This window comes from Dysidea avara, chromosome 8 (assembly GCF_963678975.1).
Source record: "Dysidea avara chromosome 8, odDysAvar1.4, whole genome shotgun sequence".
In the NCBI taxonomy this organism is placed as follows: domain Eukaryota; kingdom Metazoa; phylum Porifera; class Demospongiae; order Dictyoceratida; family Dysideidae; genus Dysidea; species Dysidea avara.
This window is the reverse complement of record NC_089279.1, coordinates 1,134,718-1,152,482: the sequence shown is the minus strand read 5'-3', so window position 1 is coordinate 1,152,482 and position 17,765 is coordinate 1,134,718. Positions and strand designations below refer to the sequence as shown.

Sequence of the window (17,765 nt, the reverse complement as noted above, 5' to 3'; positions counted from 1 at the left end):
GTAGCTACTATTAAAATTAAAATTTCCCTTAAATTAGCAAAACAATAGTTTCAAACCCAACCCTAGTTTGTATCAGCTCTGTATTTGTAGTTTTTTATTTCATCCCTTATTTTCTTATCATTTCTCTTAAATTGCTTCCAGATTCAATCTTGTTGCAGCTATTTTTCAAACATTTCCTAAGGGTGTATACCCCCAGATCCCCCAACTAGTTGGTGAGAATTCCCTTCAGCCTTCCCTTCCACTGGCATTTACCTCTATTCACTTTAACTGTATGGACAATCACAGCTTAGACTACGTACGTCCTTCACAAATACCCCGGTTAGGGCTAACTTTTTAAGCCACTAGCACTTGTGTTACACTGGCCTTTGAGTGTATGAGTATGTTACATGTATTGTAGGTAGCAGCCTTAGCTTGTGTACTGTATAAATGTTTGCTCTCTATTGCTGTAAATTGTGTCAACGAACTTCTGGTTTATATAAATATATTTTTGACAAGTCCAGCTCATGTGATGTAGTCATGTGATATACTCGCAGGAGGGGTAATACAATGTTGCAATGGTTGAAGGATTGTGAGGAGTTTGGACTGGAGTATGCCCCAAACTATCCAGCCATCTACTATCACCTGTCTCTGGTCTATGCTCTGATGAACATGCCAGAGAAGTCACGAAGGAACTTCCTCAATTATGTCAACATGTGAGTCACTTTAGCTACGTACTACACTATAAGTAGGGTGGTCCAAGCACAGGAGTTTAAAATCAATCAATAATCAGTGATGTTTACTAGCAAGATTGTTGAACACTGCTATTCACTGTAGAGAATATCACATTGTTGTTAGCAAGTGTAAATATATTAGAAATGCAAAATATACACTGTATGGGCTCAGTATGTTTAAACAAGTAATTTCAAACTTACAAATGTTTTCTAAAGACTTTTAAAAGTATGTGATGCTGTAAAAATAAAATTGTTGCATGATTTAAAAAGGTGTCATGCTGTTGAAAGCTTGTCTCAAAGCACTCTAAAAGATGCATTTGTCCAAGCTGTGTAATTAGGTCAAAGTAAATGGCATGAAGATGCATGTTGTTTGACTTTGAAATAGGCAAGGACAACACTATTTGAATAATATGGTCCGATGGCATCTGCTCTACCTGATCATATGGTAACTGACTATTTAGGAGAGTGACCGTGGAAATTTCAGTTTGGATGGTGTCTGTGTGATCATGTCCATAGACTCATCTGATATAAATTTCTTAGTTACCTGACTATTGACAACATCATTGTCAGAGTTTATCAGAATTCTAAGGTGTCTTCACAGATCTAGAGTTCCCTCTTTAGTCTTCAGTTTCCTCTTTCTACAGTACATAAACAAGTTGACTTGCATATAACTAACTTTTGATTTTTTTTCATTAAGTAGACTGAAACTACAAGGATGTGTATACCTCCGCTCTCCTGGATGAGTTTACTGATGTGATCTTAGAGACACCATCCAAGTTGAAATTTCCATGGTCATTCTCCAAGGATGCTAAATACTCCTTGGGTCAGTAACCATTTAATCAGGTAGAGCAGATGCCGTCAAACTATATTATTTGCTATTTCCCATTCCAAGAGTCAAAAGGTAACTTTATCAAGACACATAGTAGTGTGTCATGCAGCCAAGAAAGCCGGTGTGCCACACTATGAGTATATTTACAGGAAGAAAATGCAATTTTCACACATACGTAGCTCCATGTTCCTTCCTCAAATTAGAATCATTTTTGTACTGCAAATGCGCTCCAGCTTTACCACTCCACACACCAAATTTGAGAAGATTGCTTAATGCATTTGTGAAACACGAGCCCTCAAAGTGCGGCTTAATTTCTTAATTTTTTCTTTGTTTATGGGGGCTTGGGGGCTTAGATTAGATTATTCTTTTTGCGCACTTTACCAAAATCATTATAAAATGCAAATTCCAGGGGCGGATCTAAAAATTTTCAGAGGGGTTTTCTAGTTCTCTGGAATTGCAACTTCAGCTAGCTGCAAGTTGAAGACCAAAAAAAAAAAAAAGTCACTACATGGTTTTGAACGCTGTGAAGGTGAAGTTTAACCAATAGAAAAACCATTATATAATACAGCATGTATAACTCTTTGTAATTTTCATCACCCAGATGAATCGTAGGGGCTCGCGCTATTTCAGAGGGGGTTTCTGGAAACCCCAGAAACCCTCCTAAAACCACCCCTGAATGTGTAGCTGATTGTCTTGAGCTTTGGTGCACTTAAAGAATGTATTGTGGCAAAAGTACATGCAAATCTGATTAATAGTCATAGCGCTACGGATGATTATTTGCATTACAAAAGGCCAACTTGTTGTCATGCCTACGGGGTAAACTGCTATGGGAATAACTTAAAAATCTGTATGCGTGTAGGTTAGCCATCATAGCTCAAACCTTTTGTGGTTTATAAGAAATCACATTGACAGCTATAGAGTTACAAAGCAAAAACCAAACAACTGTAAACCATGAGGTTGAGATACTCTAATACAAGTCACCATGGGGGTAAAATAGTCCATGAAAAATGTTGAAAAATCTTACCAGCATTCAAACCAGGGACCTTCATACCAAACACCCAAATCCTTAACCACTGAGCTGCTGCTATCACAGTGACTTAATTTCTACTTTATAAATGAAAATTCTAACCAAAATCTACTCAATATTAAAAGTGTATAATTTCGAAGATCTACCATGGAAAATCTAGAACATTCTATGTGTGTGTTCTACGTATTAGAAATCCTCAAAAAATATGTGCACTCTACTAGAGTATTACTAGAGTATTACTAGAGTATTACTAGAGTATTACTAGAGTATTACTAGAGTATTACTAGAGTAATCAAACCTACTTATCTAGTATTCCATCAAATCGAAACGATATTAATCATATTAAAGCCATTTTGGTGCCAATCAGCAGGGTAGCACGCTATGATAAAGACCCACTCACATCAATTGTTCATCATCATAATACTGGTTGCTGTGGTGCACCCCAAGATGCCACCATTTATCCAGGACTTCACTACATATAGATATATGCTCATATATACACGGTGTAGATAGTTGACTAGCTATACACACCTTCCACTGCACCAAGCTCTAACTTAGCCGTAATATTAAGTACATGACATTCGGTAATTATACACAAGTACACAGTGATACCATAGTATGAGATTATTATATTATATCAAATTTATATATAAAATGTTGGATGAATACGAGCAACTGAGGAAGTCATAGGACAGGCAATATGTTCCTCCACAAAGAGGGTAGGTGAACATTGCATTTGTGGCTTAGTCTAGTTTGGCAAAAACAAGTGATGATAGCAAACTGCTATGTCATATCAAACCACAGCAATTGATGGCTACCAACCAAACATGACAGACATAACCATTGAAAGATGCTATGTCAAGCAAGTTAATATTGGCATAGTTTTATCAAGCTTTACAAGTACATAACTAGTGTTTAATTCACCCACCTCAATCCTCAGTCACCACCTAGCTAAATGAAGATGTATAACTATGAGGAAGTGTGTAACTAAATGTAAATCCATACAGGAATGCACGTATACATCTAATCCATCTCCATGACAATGAATGGTAGGGTGGGGATTGTTGTACAACTAGACCATTCAATCTTTGATAGCATGGCATATCATGTGACCCGAAAAACTTAGTTTATGAATTGCGTAGTTTTCAAAAACCATTCTGACATCGTTGCACTTAGGTAATATCATCCCACACCCGCAGTGAGCATGTTAACTTCAATTTATTGTGATGCAATAAACAATGTACGTAACTATAGGACAACAGTGTTCTACACATCTGAATGTACAGGTACCAGTCATACTGTACTTGAATGCATAACATACTCACTGGGGCAACTCCTGTACAGTAGGGTAGGTATGTACACAAGTACTGGTTACTAATATATATAAAATTAATCAGCCATATATATACATTATAGACAAGTTTTATACAAATACATACATTTTATCAATTTATGCAATTATTATGTAAGTCATCAACCTGCTAATGAATTGTATAAATTTTGCAATGGAACCAAATTGATAGCAACAGATGTGAAACTCATTGAAGGGCAATATTTTCCATGTAATGTTGTATGACTTTACTCCTTTAGGTATGCAGGTTTCCAGGACTGGCCTGCAGGAAGAATGCCTGGCAATCCACTAGGGTCAGCAATATCTCTTGATCAGAGGCCTTCTCCATGGCTACCTATGATAGATTTAATGGATGAAAACATGCAATCAGCTCCAGTGTTGTCATTTAGTTGGCGAACAAGATTACTACATCCTTTGTATCCTTATTCGGAGTATGTCAACTGTTTGTGTGTTGTGTTTCGTGTATGCATGTAGTGTGCGTGCGTGCGTGCGTGCGTGCGCACGTGCGTGTGAGTGAGTGTGTGACTGACTGACTGACTGACTGACTGACTGACTGACTGACTGACTGACTGACTGACTGACTGACTGACTGACTGACTGACTGAGTGTCTGACTGACTGACTGACTGACTGACTGACTGACTGACTGACTGACTGACTGACTGACTGACTGACTGACTGACTGACTGACTGACTGACTGACTGACTGACTGACTGACTGACTGACTGACTGACTGACTGACTGACTGAGTGTCTGACTGACTGACTGACTGACTGACTGACTGACTGACTGACTGACTGACTGACTGACTGACTGACTGACTGACTGACTTGACTGACTGACTGAGAGAGCATAGCCAGTTGGCCTAGTAATCGAAAGGTTCCTGGTTCGATGCTCGGTTATGCCAAATTAGTGTTGTTGTTGTATCCTTGAGCAAAAAACTTTTCTCACTTTGCTCCAGTCTACCCAGCTGTTGAATGGGGACCTGGTGGCCTGGTGTCAACTGGGGAAGCAGCCCACCCAGCTGAAACATCAATGGGTAACTGGGCAAGCAAATACCAACTGTCCATGTTTCACACAGCAGGTGAAGGTCCAGGTGGGACTTTGGGTGCCCACACCTTCACCTGTGGGACATGGTACAGCCTCCTGTGGGTTACTAGTCCTACCCCAGGAGGATTTTCCCATGCTGACTCCTAGAACTTGAGTAGCGCACAGGTGTCCCAGTGCAGTGCTGGTTCACTAGGTAGGTGTGACCATGCTAGCATGGCAGCTGAAGGCTTTGCTTTGCTTTTGTGTGTAGTGTGTGTGTGTAGTGTAGTGTGTGTGTAGTGTAGTGTGTGTGTAGTGTAGTGTGTGTGTGTGTGTGTGTAGTGTGTGTGTAGTGTGTGTGTAGTGTGTGTTGTGTGTGTAGTGTGTGTAGTGTGTGTGTTATGTGTTGTGTGTGTAGTGTGTGTGTGTGTGTGTATGTGTGTGTGTATTATGTGTGTGTATGTGTGTGTTATGTGTGTTGTGTGTGTGTAGTGTGTGTGTAGTGTGTGTGTGTGGTGTTGTGTGTGTGTGTGGTGTTGTGTGTGTGTTTGTGTGTGTGTGTGTGTGTGTGTGTGTGTGTGTGTGTGTTGTGTGTGGTGTTGTGTGTGTGTGTGTGTGTGTGTGTGTGTGTGTGTGTGTGTGTGTGTTATGTGTGTGTTGTGTGTGTATAGTGTGTGTATAGTGTGTGTGGTATGTTGTGTGTGTGTGGTGTGTTTGTGTGCGGGTGCGGGTGCGTGTGCGTGTGTGTGTGGTGCAGTGTGTGTGTGTGTGTATAAGGTGTGTGTTTGTTAAGTTTGTTAATCAAGCTACTGAAGTTATTATAGAAGTTACATACTGCACTACTCTAAATGCAATTTTATATAATTATTCCTTTAGCGCAACATAAATTCGAGTCGTGTAAAGCACACCAACCAAAGCCTTTCAACATACCAAATGATAATAATCACAACACTGATATTTATTTCAATTGCAGTAGCAGTGTCGTGACATTTTTTCCTTACACATATCCTTGTATAATTCATAGCAAAATGTTTATATAGACATAGGGAATATATCTTGTATTTAATTGTCTTGCCACTATGTGCGTAACTGGTAACTACGATACAGGACCTTATTAAAAATATAAGGAACTAACTTGAGGAACTGTTCCCCTTTTGGTCACATATTTCTATAGCTGATCAAAAAAAATTTGAGTAGTTCCACAAGTGCCCATTTGTTACCAACAGCAAAATAGTAGTTTGTTAATCAAAGCCTACCAACAGTGTAAGCAACTACAGACAGTTGCTACAGATGATGTTGTATAGTAGTAGTAGTACAAACATTGTCATATTATTACTGGTCCCCAGTTCACAGGAGGTACACTACCTAGCTGATCATTGTTCAGACCAGATCAACCTTCACTTCACTGAAGATGGCTACCTCACTGGTGACATGTCCATGGATTTCCCACCAATGAGATGTGTCCTGTTGGATCCTCTGACAGGGTAAGGAGTAATATACCATTATTACTTGATTATGTTCCTATTGTAGGAAGGTATGTTTTTCACCAAGCTCAGCTCTAACTCATTATAGTGAACAGTTTTGTCATCCTGTTGATGAACCAGGTGAGTATGTGACCCTCACATCATCACTCTCATGGTTGGGATTGATTACAAAAAGTCTGGCATGTGAGAATAAGTATAAAACCATTTAGAATGTTCATAGCCTATGCCTGCTCTAGCAGAAAGATCTGCATGTGCTAAGAAGAAAGAAATTGAAGGTCAATTCCTTGTTGCATGGAGTACCTAGAAGCCATCACACATTCGAGATTGCTAGTTTACGTATGTTCAAAAATGGCAACTATTGTCATCCTCGCAAACAACTTATATGTGTTAGGTGTTTGTACGTTGCTAGGATCAGATCTAGCTAGGATACTTCAATACTTTCATTTTGCATCCAAGCAGCCTTTGACAATAAATAGTTTTACAATTATGCATTGAACACTAACATCACCTAAACTTACCAGTTATGTGTATGAGGTGGACAACCTCTAAAACAAAAGAAAGATTATTGGTATAAAACAACATGTTATGCTGCTTTAAAATTGCTTCTTTAATTTTGAATACCATCTATACATGGTTGTGTTAATTACCTCAATTCAGTAGATCAATGTGGTTACGATTTGGACTTGATTACTACATGTGTAAAAATAAATTAAATAAATTAAGCTAAATAAATTATGGTACTGCTCAAGTGTGCTACTATTCAAGAGGCAACATTTAATCGAGTAAATATGTTAGTTTTATGAGGGAATATAGACTACACTTACTGCTACATCATCAATTTGGTTTTTGACAATAACGTGCTACATGTAGTTGATTTGAAGATACAGCCATTTTGTTTTAAAGATATAGCATATCAGTTTTGCATTATACACAATAAATTTTGAATAAACTAAACCCTATCTGATGACTTATAGGTGACTGGCCAAACATTTGTTCTCTTTGACATGTTTTGTAGCTGGCTTTGCACCTCCACAACCACTGAGACTACTGGACACAGAGTGGTGTAGTGTAGAGTTGGTGGTTGGTCAATCTCATGATCACTCATTATATTCCCAACGACAAACACCAGTCTCCAGTTGTTACCACACAATACTACACTGGTATGGTACAGATGGTAGTCATGTTAAACTAGACCTTCGTAAGCTGATCCGTAAAGCTGCTAAGGATGTGAGTCTGAAATGTTAAAGCCTTGATTACAATTATCTGTTTATTTTGGCAGACATTGATGAATTTTTTGCAGACAGATGATGGCCCTTGTGACTATGAGACCAAGAGACTAGAAGCTGTGCTTGATAAAGGATTGATTATTAATTGGCAGGTTAGTCAGCAAATTATGTTGTAGAGATCATAGCAGAAGTCTGCATATTTGGTGATCTTTTATGCTGGTAGAGTATGATTAATATATTTTATAGTTGTAATATGTACACGAGTGGTCTGCCTGATATGGTTATCCAAAGCCCTAGGACCATAGGCCCAACATGTAAGAGTACATCAGGTAGATCACGAGTACACATGTAACACTTTAAAGTTATGTACTTTTAAACCTTTAAAATTACTTTAAAATAAAAGCTTTTGATGTGGTTGGTGGTTGAGAATGCTTAATATTTTTTGGAGTGGAACATGTCAGGATTTCAATTTGTATAAATACCAAGAGACAATTTTGATTGTGGGCTTCAGTTGGAAAGCCATACTATAGGAGATTATTGAAACCCAAAATGTAAAGTGCATCTTGCTCATAATAGGTTTTATATATTTATACTTCTGTTTCAGTGGTAAGAAAGCGTGCGATAACCACAGGGCATTGCAGGAGACTGAGTGTGGCCCCGACTAGACATTGGGTGACCTGCAGTTCGAATCCTGGGGTTGGAGGGATTTTTTCCTTACTTTGGCCCCTTTTCTGTTACACCTTTTCAGCTATAAGTCACTAAGTCTAAGTCCTTGCAATTAGGTTAGGTAATCCTAAGGCTGCAGCACATGTTGCTGTCAGACCTTCAGTGCTGGTCAATGTAAAGCACTAATAACAATAACAATTATCTGCATATTGCCTTAGTCACTATATAAAGAACTCCTGACCAATGGGTAATATCAGATATATGCACCAAAAAATTCTTTTGATCTACCCCCGCAAAGTTACTTAAGCTTACATACCACTGTATTCCAATATGCTTTAATAAAAGCAAAACAGTATAACCCAGGTTGCAGCCTTCAAATGTATAGGTGAAAAAACTTGTGAAATCAAAAGTGACAGCTATTTCATGTTAACAAGAGTATATAATGGGGGGGAGGGAGTGTTGAACTGCACCATAGGCTGTGAAAAATGAGCCCGTAAAGTAACCCGCATACCTTCGTTTCCTCCCGTAAACCTGACTGCTGTTGATTGTTCAGATTTAACACCTTAAATGTTTTAATGGATGGTCCATATGGAATCGCAACGGCTGAAATTCCATCTAGACGTGTCACTTTAACCAGTAGAACTGTCAAGGCGAGGCATGCCATGATGAAATCTCTACCACGATGAAATATCGAAATATCGACCTCGCTCGACCATGATGAAACGATGTTTGTTTTCCAGGTTAGCTGCTTCTGTCTTTCTCTTTGTACGGCAAGTTCCTCTGCGTAATGTGCCATACTTTTCTCAAGTACACCATTCTTTCTCTCAGTAGTCACATGTACAAAGTGTACCCACTGCGCTTATAATTAGTCACCAATCAACACAAATCACCGAGTCATTTGAAAGATGCCATAGGACTTTATGGGCTCATTTTTCACAGCATATAGTGTAGTTCGATACTCTCTCTCCCCATTATATACTCTTGATGTTAATGATAATCATTAACATTATTGCGGCCATTTCTTGGCTGTCATCTTTTATTTCATGACTTTTCATCTGGGATTTTAAAGGCCACACTTTTTACAGTTTTGCTATTTGTGCATGAATTTCAGTTCTTTTGTGTTTTAAATACCTCTTGTTTTTATCTGCATTTCTTCTTATCTACATAATAGTTAGACCATTGCTTGTTCATGTACCTTCGCTGCTGCTTGTTATACCTTCCCAGCTGCTTGTAACATGAGAAAAGTAGCGTTTGTGAGTAGAACAAGCCCCCTGTAACGTGTAACGGCACTTACTATCCAGTTTAATGTCCATGTGTTGCCAATGTCCAATGTTACAGGCCCGTAATTTCCATGTTTTGTATCGCCCCAGAGACAGGGATCTATTGAGACATGAACAAGGGATCTACAGGATTTAGATATCTGTAAGTAGCCAATGAAATTCGAGTATTTCACCTTGCTGTGGTCTAAAAATATGGTTATGATCATGGAAGACAGAAGTCACAATCACATAGCATTGCTCATTGCAGAGTTTGTTTGAATTTTTTTAATACTCTAATGGATAGGGACCCGCCGATTATGCTCATAATTTTACCTATTATGCTATGCTGCACTGCTCAAAAATTCACCTATTATGCTTAAATTAATGATCAATATTTACCGATTATGCTCAATGTTCATGCCTTAGTTCATATGCTTTGCTACTAGTTTAACACTGTATAGAAAGAAAAAAATGAGTGGCTGGAATACAAATAATAAATTCTTGCTGCATGCCTGCATGTAAGAGAAAAGATCGATATACTCTAATAGAACAGTCAGTTTGATGATTGTTCTATTAGAGTTACTGACTGCTCTATTAGAGTATATCGATCTTATTTTGCAATTGTCATTTTTCCAGCAAGAATTTACACTATCGTACAAATATTTAACCTATTATGCTGGCATTATGCTCAATGCTTTTAGGTACCTATTATGCTCAAAATTATGCCAGCATAATCGGCAGGTCCCTACTAATGGAATGCACATTGTTTTCATGAACTTCTAATAGAACGTGCAAGGAATACAATCAAGATTTTCCATTGCTGTATCTAAACTTACTATAGAGTAGATCTAAACTAGAGTTTTCACTGGTAAGGTAGAAAATATGTAAAGTGAGTTGATCAACTGACAACAATGGCTCACTGGCGAAGGGGTTGGGAGTTAGGTCTGGACAACCTTTTTTGACATTTTAAGTGCATTTTTGAATTCTTGGTGATTATTCTATTAGAGTATTTCGACCCTGCTATTTATTATTATTATTATTATTAGCGCTTTACAGTGACCAGCACTGAAGGTCTGACAGCAACATGTGCTGCAGCCTTAGGATTACCTAACCTAATTTCAAGGACTTAGACCTAGTGACTTGACTTACTGACTGATTTTACACCAGATTAACTTTTTCCTTGTAACTATGTAGCAGTCACTGCGATTTTTAAAACCACAAAACATATGAGCTATAATGGTTAGCCTATGCACAGACTGATTTTCCATAAGCAGTTTATTGTGGGCGTAACAAAAAATCGGGTGTTTTTGTAAATAATCGTCCACAGCTCTATAAATATTTAACAGATTTCCACCAAACATGGTAAGTGAATTTGCTTTAATACTGTATCTCCATCAGGTACAGTAAATTAGAGCTGTGCAATAAACAAAAAAAATCTAAACCCTAGCTAGCTTGAAATGCCAAGAAAAATGCATCAGGTGATTTTGCTCAAATTTGGTATGTGGGTTGCTGAAGTTGTAGGGCGTTTACTTTGCCATATAAAATCATTTTATTTGGAGAACAGATCACGGAGCTACATAAATATGTGTGGAAAATCCTTAAAACCAGATGCATGCCAACAGCCGGCCAAAGGGCATGCACCTAGTTTACTGAAATTGTTTTCGTATAGGTATGTGGGTGTACCTACGTACCTGTCTACCAAAAACCCACCCACCCACCCACCTACTATCTATCTATCTATGTTTGTCCATATGCATCCATGTGACTGAGCAAAAACTTGAAATGGTAAAAACATCCTTTATGGAAGAAGTAAAAGCAAAATAAAGTCTGCATCAAATCACACAGGTAAACTTTGCTCTGAGGTGGTTTCTTTTGGTGGTTTGAAATACGAGTGTGGCGACTCTCTACAGACTTTGTGAACTACAGTGGAATCCCTCTAAGATGGATACCATTGTCCTTTGAAAGGAGGTGTCCTTAGTTCAGGGATGTATAAACTACTAGTATTGCTGATTTGGGACCTAGACAGATGTCCTTTATAAAGAGATTGTCCTCAATTCAGGAGTGTCCTTTAAGAGGGGTTCCACTGTACCTTAACTGGGTTTTAAGGTGTTACACAAACTGAAAAACAGCAGTACAGGCATCATAGGCTACCTTCTAGGGCATGTCCCATACTTACATAAACAAAAAATGTAGTGCAGTTTTGTGGCTTTGTTAAGAGAAATTGTGGGGAAAGTACGATAGACAAACTATACATCAATTTAGAATATAATATGTTGATTTGTTTGAATAGCACTTCCTTAGCAATGCATAGCAATGTAATTAAAGAATTACAGAATAATTCACTAATTATGATAACTACGTATTAATTTAATTCTGTATGCATTAGTATAAAACAAAAATCTATTAGTTACAATAAATTAGTTACAATAAATAATAACATAATTTATACATTGTTGAGGCTGTATCTAGCTGAACTGCACCTGGATTTTAAAAGCAACTTGTTTCTTGACAATATACGCATGCGGGTTTTCTTAGCCGCACAACACACTGCATGTGTTTTGATGTAGTACAGTGTCTATAAGAAATCAGCTGGTTTATTTAGGCTAAGTGTAACTTGAAGAACACCAGCGTGGCAGCCAAGTTTGTCACTTTCTTCTAGTAGAAAATGATAGAAATTTCTTAAAATCACATGATTTTTCTCTGTAGCGATTCATAGGGTTCTTTGTATGCCACAACAAAGAACGCTACAAATCGCTACAGCAAAAAATCGCATAAGACATTTCTATCGTTTTCTACCAGAAGAAAGTGACAAACTTGGCTACCACGCTGGTGTTATTCAAGTTACACTACATGACAGTAGTTAGGTAGTTGATTGAAGGATATCAATTTTTCACATTGTGAACCCTACCATAATGTATCATGAACCATGACAAATAGTGGGTTCAGGAAAAATTAAAACTCTCTAATAGAATACACACCCAAAACACCGATTTGCCTTTAAAACCTTCCAGGCCTTTATCTAGTGTTGTTAAGAGTTAAGAAGTATTATACATACATCGTATTAAGATCTTCATTTTCTAATGAGATTGCAAGATATAGACGAAGAGTTGCAAAACCATATAAGTGATACAGTTCAGCAGTAAAAGATACCATCTGCAGTAATGCGTGGAGCTAAAATACATTGAGACATGTTAGACTAAACATTATGCAACTCACTGAAATCCGGTTCTGAACATTTCAGATTCTTGAGGCAGTATGTTTCTAAGTTCGTTATCTGTTTCAGTTGAAGGAGGTGTGGTTGGTAGCCTGTCAGTGAAACCGCTTCACTTTCCTAGACACTTACAGATGTTTAGCAGCCAAGAATCAATGTACCAGGCCTTCAGTTGTAAGCTACCAGAAATAGCATTCCCCTTTTAAATTGAAAAGGGCTGTGTCCCCTTTGTATGCGATCGAAAATTAAGAGCAGCCTTGAGGCTTTGGCTAAAGAATTTGCGCAAGAAAATGCTATAGACCAACTGTAAAACAGTTGAAAAGATCATAGACTAATTTTGTACGTAATTTGTAAGTTTGGTTCGAGCACCACTTCCAATGCCGGCTTTGTCTTAACTGTTGCCAGTAGATCAAAGCATTTAGTACGTTGGGTGAATACAGCCTTGTTGCATCACTCACAGCCATAGATAATGAAATAAAATTAGTACATTAGACTGAGGAATCAGTCCTATAGACTGGAATAGACTCTTTAAAAAGCCACTGAGTCAAATCCATTGATTCAGTAGTTGCATACTGTACCATAAGTTGTTTTTCCCATGTGCATTGACATGAAAAAATCTCACAAACTAGGCAACAAAAGGTTATTAATTTAAACAAGACTAGTAGAATAGGAATTGAAGTTTGTGATCATGAAAAAACTGCATAAACAAGAAGTAATAGGGATGGTGTTCACAAACTTGCTTAATTCACCAATGCTAGGCGTATTAAATACCTAGATTTGCGTACATTGCTTTTAAGATTACTATTTCAGCTTAATCAGTCATCAAAATAGGAATTTTAAATTCAATGTATGCAAACCTGTGTGTTTGCCTTGCATTGGTATATTAAGCAGTTTTGTGGATGACCATCCCTACTTTCTGTAGATTTTCATGATCACAACTTTGATCCCTATTCTACTTCAATTGTTGTTGACCTAGTAATCAAGACACACGGTAGTGTGTCGTGCGGCCCAAGAAGCCGGCGCTCCACACCGTGAGTATATTGACAGGAAGAAAGAAAACGTCATTTTCACACTTTTGTATCTCGGTGATGGCTTATCCGATTGAAACCAAATTTGCTGCAGAGTTGCCCGCCAGCTAGGGGAGTCTACATTCCAAATTTGAAGGAAATCACTCAAGCCATTTCCGAGATATGAGCGGCCAAAGTTTCGTTTTTCTTCTTCGTTTTTTTTTTCTTCTTCTCCGTCTTTTCGCACACTTGCAAAAATTGCTATAAACGCAAACGCGTGCTCCGATCGCCTTGAAATTTGGCACACAGAAAGGGAGTCCAAAGGCGCATCCTAGCATCAAATTTGGTGCAAATCCGATGAATGGTTCAGGAGTTATGACCGATTATTCGCGTAAAACAAGATCGATTTGTTGTCACGCCTACAGGGTAAACCGCTTCATGGAATGAGCTGAAAATTGCTATGTAGATGGAGTAACCATCGTAGGAGTGCCTTTTGGTAGTTTGAAAGGAATCGAGATTAAGACCACGGAGTTATGACACAAAACCCAACCTGTGTCACAATTATGCGATCGATTTTTAGTAATAAAAAAGTATTAGTTTTTACGTCTACTAGGCAAACCGCTAAGAGCAATGAGCTGAAAATCGGTGTATAGCTGGAATAATCTTCATAGAAAGTCCTTGCAGTAGTATAGAAGAATTGGATTACAAACCACTGAGTTATGATTCGAAAGCCAACTCTGTGTAGCAAATGCGAGATCGAGATACTCTAATAGAACAGTCACCCTAATAGAGCATTCAGCTAATTTATTTACTCCATTATAGAATTCTATTACATTACAAGTTATTCTGTAGGAACTTCAGCTGCAAACAGTTAATCTTATAGACAGTTAAGCAAGAAGCAAGTCACCCTGTGGAGAATTAAGCTACAATTATATCACTGTAGAGATTCAGAACATTACAAGTCACACTAAAGAGAGTTCAGCTATAAACAAGTCATGCACCCTGTAGAGAGTTCACCTACAATTAAATCATTCTCTAGAGAATTCAGCTACACACAAATCACTGTGCAGAGAGCTCAGCTACAAACAAATTATCCTGTAGAGAGATCAGCTACAAACAAAACACTTTGCAGAGAGTTCAGCTACAAACAAATCAATCTTTAGAGTGATCAGCAACAAACAAATCAACTTGTAGAGAGATCAGTAGGAAACAAATCAACCTGCAGAGAGATCAGCTACAAACAAATCAGCTTGTAGAGAGATCAGTTACACACAAATCAACCTGTAGAGAGATAAGCTAAAACAAATCAACCTGCAGAGAGATCAGCTACAAACATATTACCTTATATATAGACAGTTCAGCTACAAACAAATTACCCTGTAGAGAGATCGACTACAAACAAATCAACTTGCAGAGAGATCAGCTACACACAGATCAACTTGTAGAGAGATCAGCTAGAAACAAATCACCCTGTAGAGAGTTCAGCTAAAACAAATCAACCTGCAGAGAGATCAGCTACAAACATGTCACCTTATAGACAGTTCAGCTACAAACAAATTATCCTGTAGAGAGATCGACTACAAACAAATCAACTTGCAGAGAGATCAGCTACACACAAATCAACTTGTAGAGAGATCAGCTAGAACCAAATCACCTTGTAGAGAGTTCAGCTACAAACAAATCAATGTGCAGAGAGATCAACTACAAACAAATCACCCTGTAGAGAGATCAGCTAGGAACTAGACACAATGTAAGGAGTCCAGCTACAAGCAAATCACCCTTTAGAGAGTTCAGCTATACACAAATCAACCTGCAGAGAGATCAAATCACCTTATAGAGAGTTCAGCTACAAACAAATTGCCCTGTAGAGAGATCAGTTACAAACAAATCAACCTGCGGAGAGATCAGCTACACACAAATCAACTTGTAGAGAGATCAGCTACAAACAAATCACACTGTGGAGATCAGCTAGAAACTAGACACAATGTAAGAAATTCAGCTACAAGCAAATCACCCTGTAGAGATTTCAGCTGCAAAAAAATCGCCCTGTAGAGAGATCAGGTAGAAACTAGACACCATGTAAAGAGTTCAGCTATAGAAGAGGTCACCTTATAGAGAGTTCAGCTACAAAGAAACCATCATGTAGAGAGTTCAGCTGCAAACAAATTACTCTGTATAGAGTTCAGCTAGAAAAAGTCACCTTGTAGAGAGTTCAGCTACAAAGAAACTGCCATGTAGAGAGTTCAGCCTCAAACAAATTACCGTGTAGAGAATTCAACAACAAGCAAATCGCCCTGTAGAAGAAATTACCTTGTAGAGAGTTCAGCTACAAAGAAACCATCATGTAGAGAGTTCAGCTACAAAGAAAGCACCATGTAGAGAGTTTAGCTGCAAACAAATCACCTGTAGAGAGTTCAGCTAGAAACAAATCACGCTGTAGAGAGATCAGCTAGAAGAGGTCACCTTGGAGAGAGTTCAGCTACAAAGAAATCACCACCTAAAGAGTTCAGCTACAAAGAAATCACGCTGTAGAGAGATCAGCTAGAAGAAGTCACCTTGGAGAGAGTTCAGCTACAAAGCAATCACCACCTAAAGAGTTCAGCTACAAAGAAATCACCCTGTAGAGAGTTCAGCCAGAAGAAGTCACCTTGTAGAGAGTTCAGCTACAAAGAAACCATCATGTAGAGAGTTCAGCTACAAAGAAAGCACCATGTAGAGAGTTTAGCTGCAAACAAATAACCTGTAGAGAGTTCAGCTAGAAACAAATCACCCTGTAGAAAGATCAGTTAGAAGAGGTTACCTTGTAGAGAGTTCAGCTACAAAGAAATCACCACCTAAAGAGTTCAGCTGCAAACAAATCACCCTGTAGGGATCAGCTAAAAGAAGTCACCTTGTAAAGAGTTCAGCTACAAAGAAACCATCATGTGGAGAGTTCAGCTACAAAGAAATCACCCTGTAGAGAGTTCAGCTAGAAGAAGTCACCTTGTAGAGAGTTCAGCTACAAAGAAAGCACCGTGTAGAGAGTTTAGCTGCAAACAAATCACCTGTAGAGAGTTCAGCTAGAAACAAATCACCCAGTAGAGAGATCAGCTAGAAGAGGTCACCTTGTAGAGAGTTCAGCTACAAAGAAACCATCAGGTGGAGAGTTCAGCTACAAAGAAATCACCCTGTAGAGAGTTCAGCTAGAAGAAGTCACCTTGTAGAGAGTTCAGTTACAAAGAAACCATCATGTAGAGAGTTCAGTTACAAAGAAACCACCATGGATGTAGAGAGTTTAGCTGCAAACAAATAACCTGTAGAGAGTTCAGCTAGAAACAAATCACCCTGTAGAGAAATCAGCTAGAAGAGATCACCTTGTAGAGAGTTCAGCTACAAAGAAAGCACCATGTAGAGAGTTTAGCTGCAAACAAATCACCTGTAGAGAGTTCAGCTAGAAACAAATCACCCTGTAGAGAAATCAGCTAGAAGAGGTCACCTTGTAGAGAGTTCAGCTACAAAGAAACCATCATGTAGAGAGTTCAGCTACAAAGAAAGCACCATGTAGAGAGTTTAGCTGCAAACAAATCACCTGTAAAGAGTTCAGCTACAAACAAATCACCTGTAGAGAGTTCAGCTAGAAGAAGTCACCTTGTAGAGAGTTCAGCTACAAAGAAACCGTCATGTGAAGAGTTCAGCTACAAAGAAAGCACCATGTAGAGAGTTTAGCTGCAAACAAATCACCTGCAGAGAGTTCAGCTAGAAACAAATAACCCTGTAGAGAGATCAGCTAGAAGAGTTCACCTTGTAGAGAGTTCAGCTACAAAGAAACCATCAGGTGGAGAGTTCAGCTACAAAGAAATCACCCTGTAGAGAGTTCAGCTAGAAGAAGTCACCTTGTAGAGAGTTCAGCTACAAAGAAACCATCATGTAGAGAGTTCAGCTACAAAGAAACCAACATGGATGTAGAGAGTTTTGCTGCCAACAAAT

General features: G+C 38.4%; 1 protein-coding gene across 2 annotated transcripts in view; it reads left to right on the top strand.

Annotated features, from left to right (window-relative positions):
* The window catches only part of LOC136263964 (uncharacterized), a 39,084-nt gene that overhangs the window by 13,753 nt on the left and 7,566 nt on the right, over positions 1-17,765 (top strand). For both annotated transcript variants that reach the window (XM_066058631.1, XM_066058632.1), the window contains exons 7-12: positions 534-692; positions 4,157-4,348; positions 6,293-6,430; positions 6,477-6,550; positions 7,446-7,657; positions 7,710-7,808. In XM_066058631.1, coding sequence (XP_065914703.1) covers positions 534-692; positions 4,157-4,348; positions 6,293-6,430; positions 6,477-6,550; positions 7,446-7,657; positions 7,710-7,808 — 874 coding nt within the window. The remainder of the gene's footprint in view (positions 1-533; positions 693-4,156; positions 4,349-6,292; positions 6,431-6,476; positions 6,551-7,445; positions 7,658-7,709; positions 7,809-17,765) is intronic.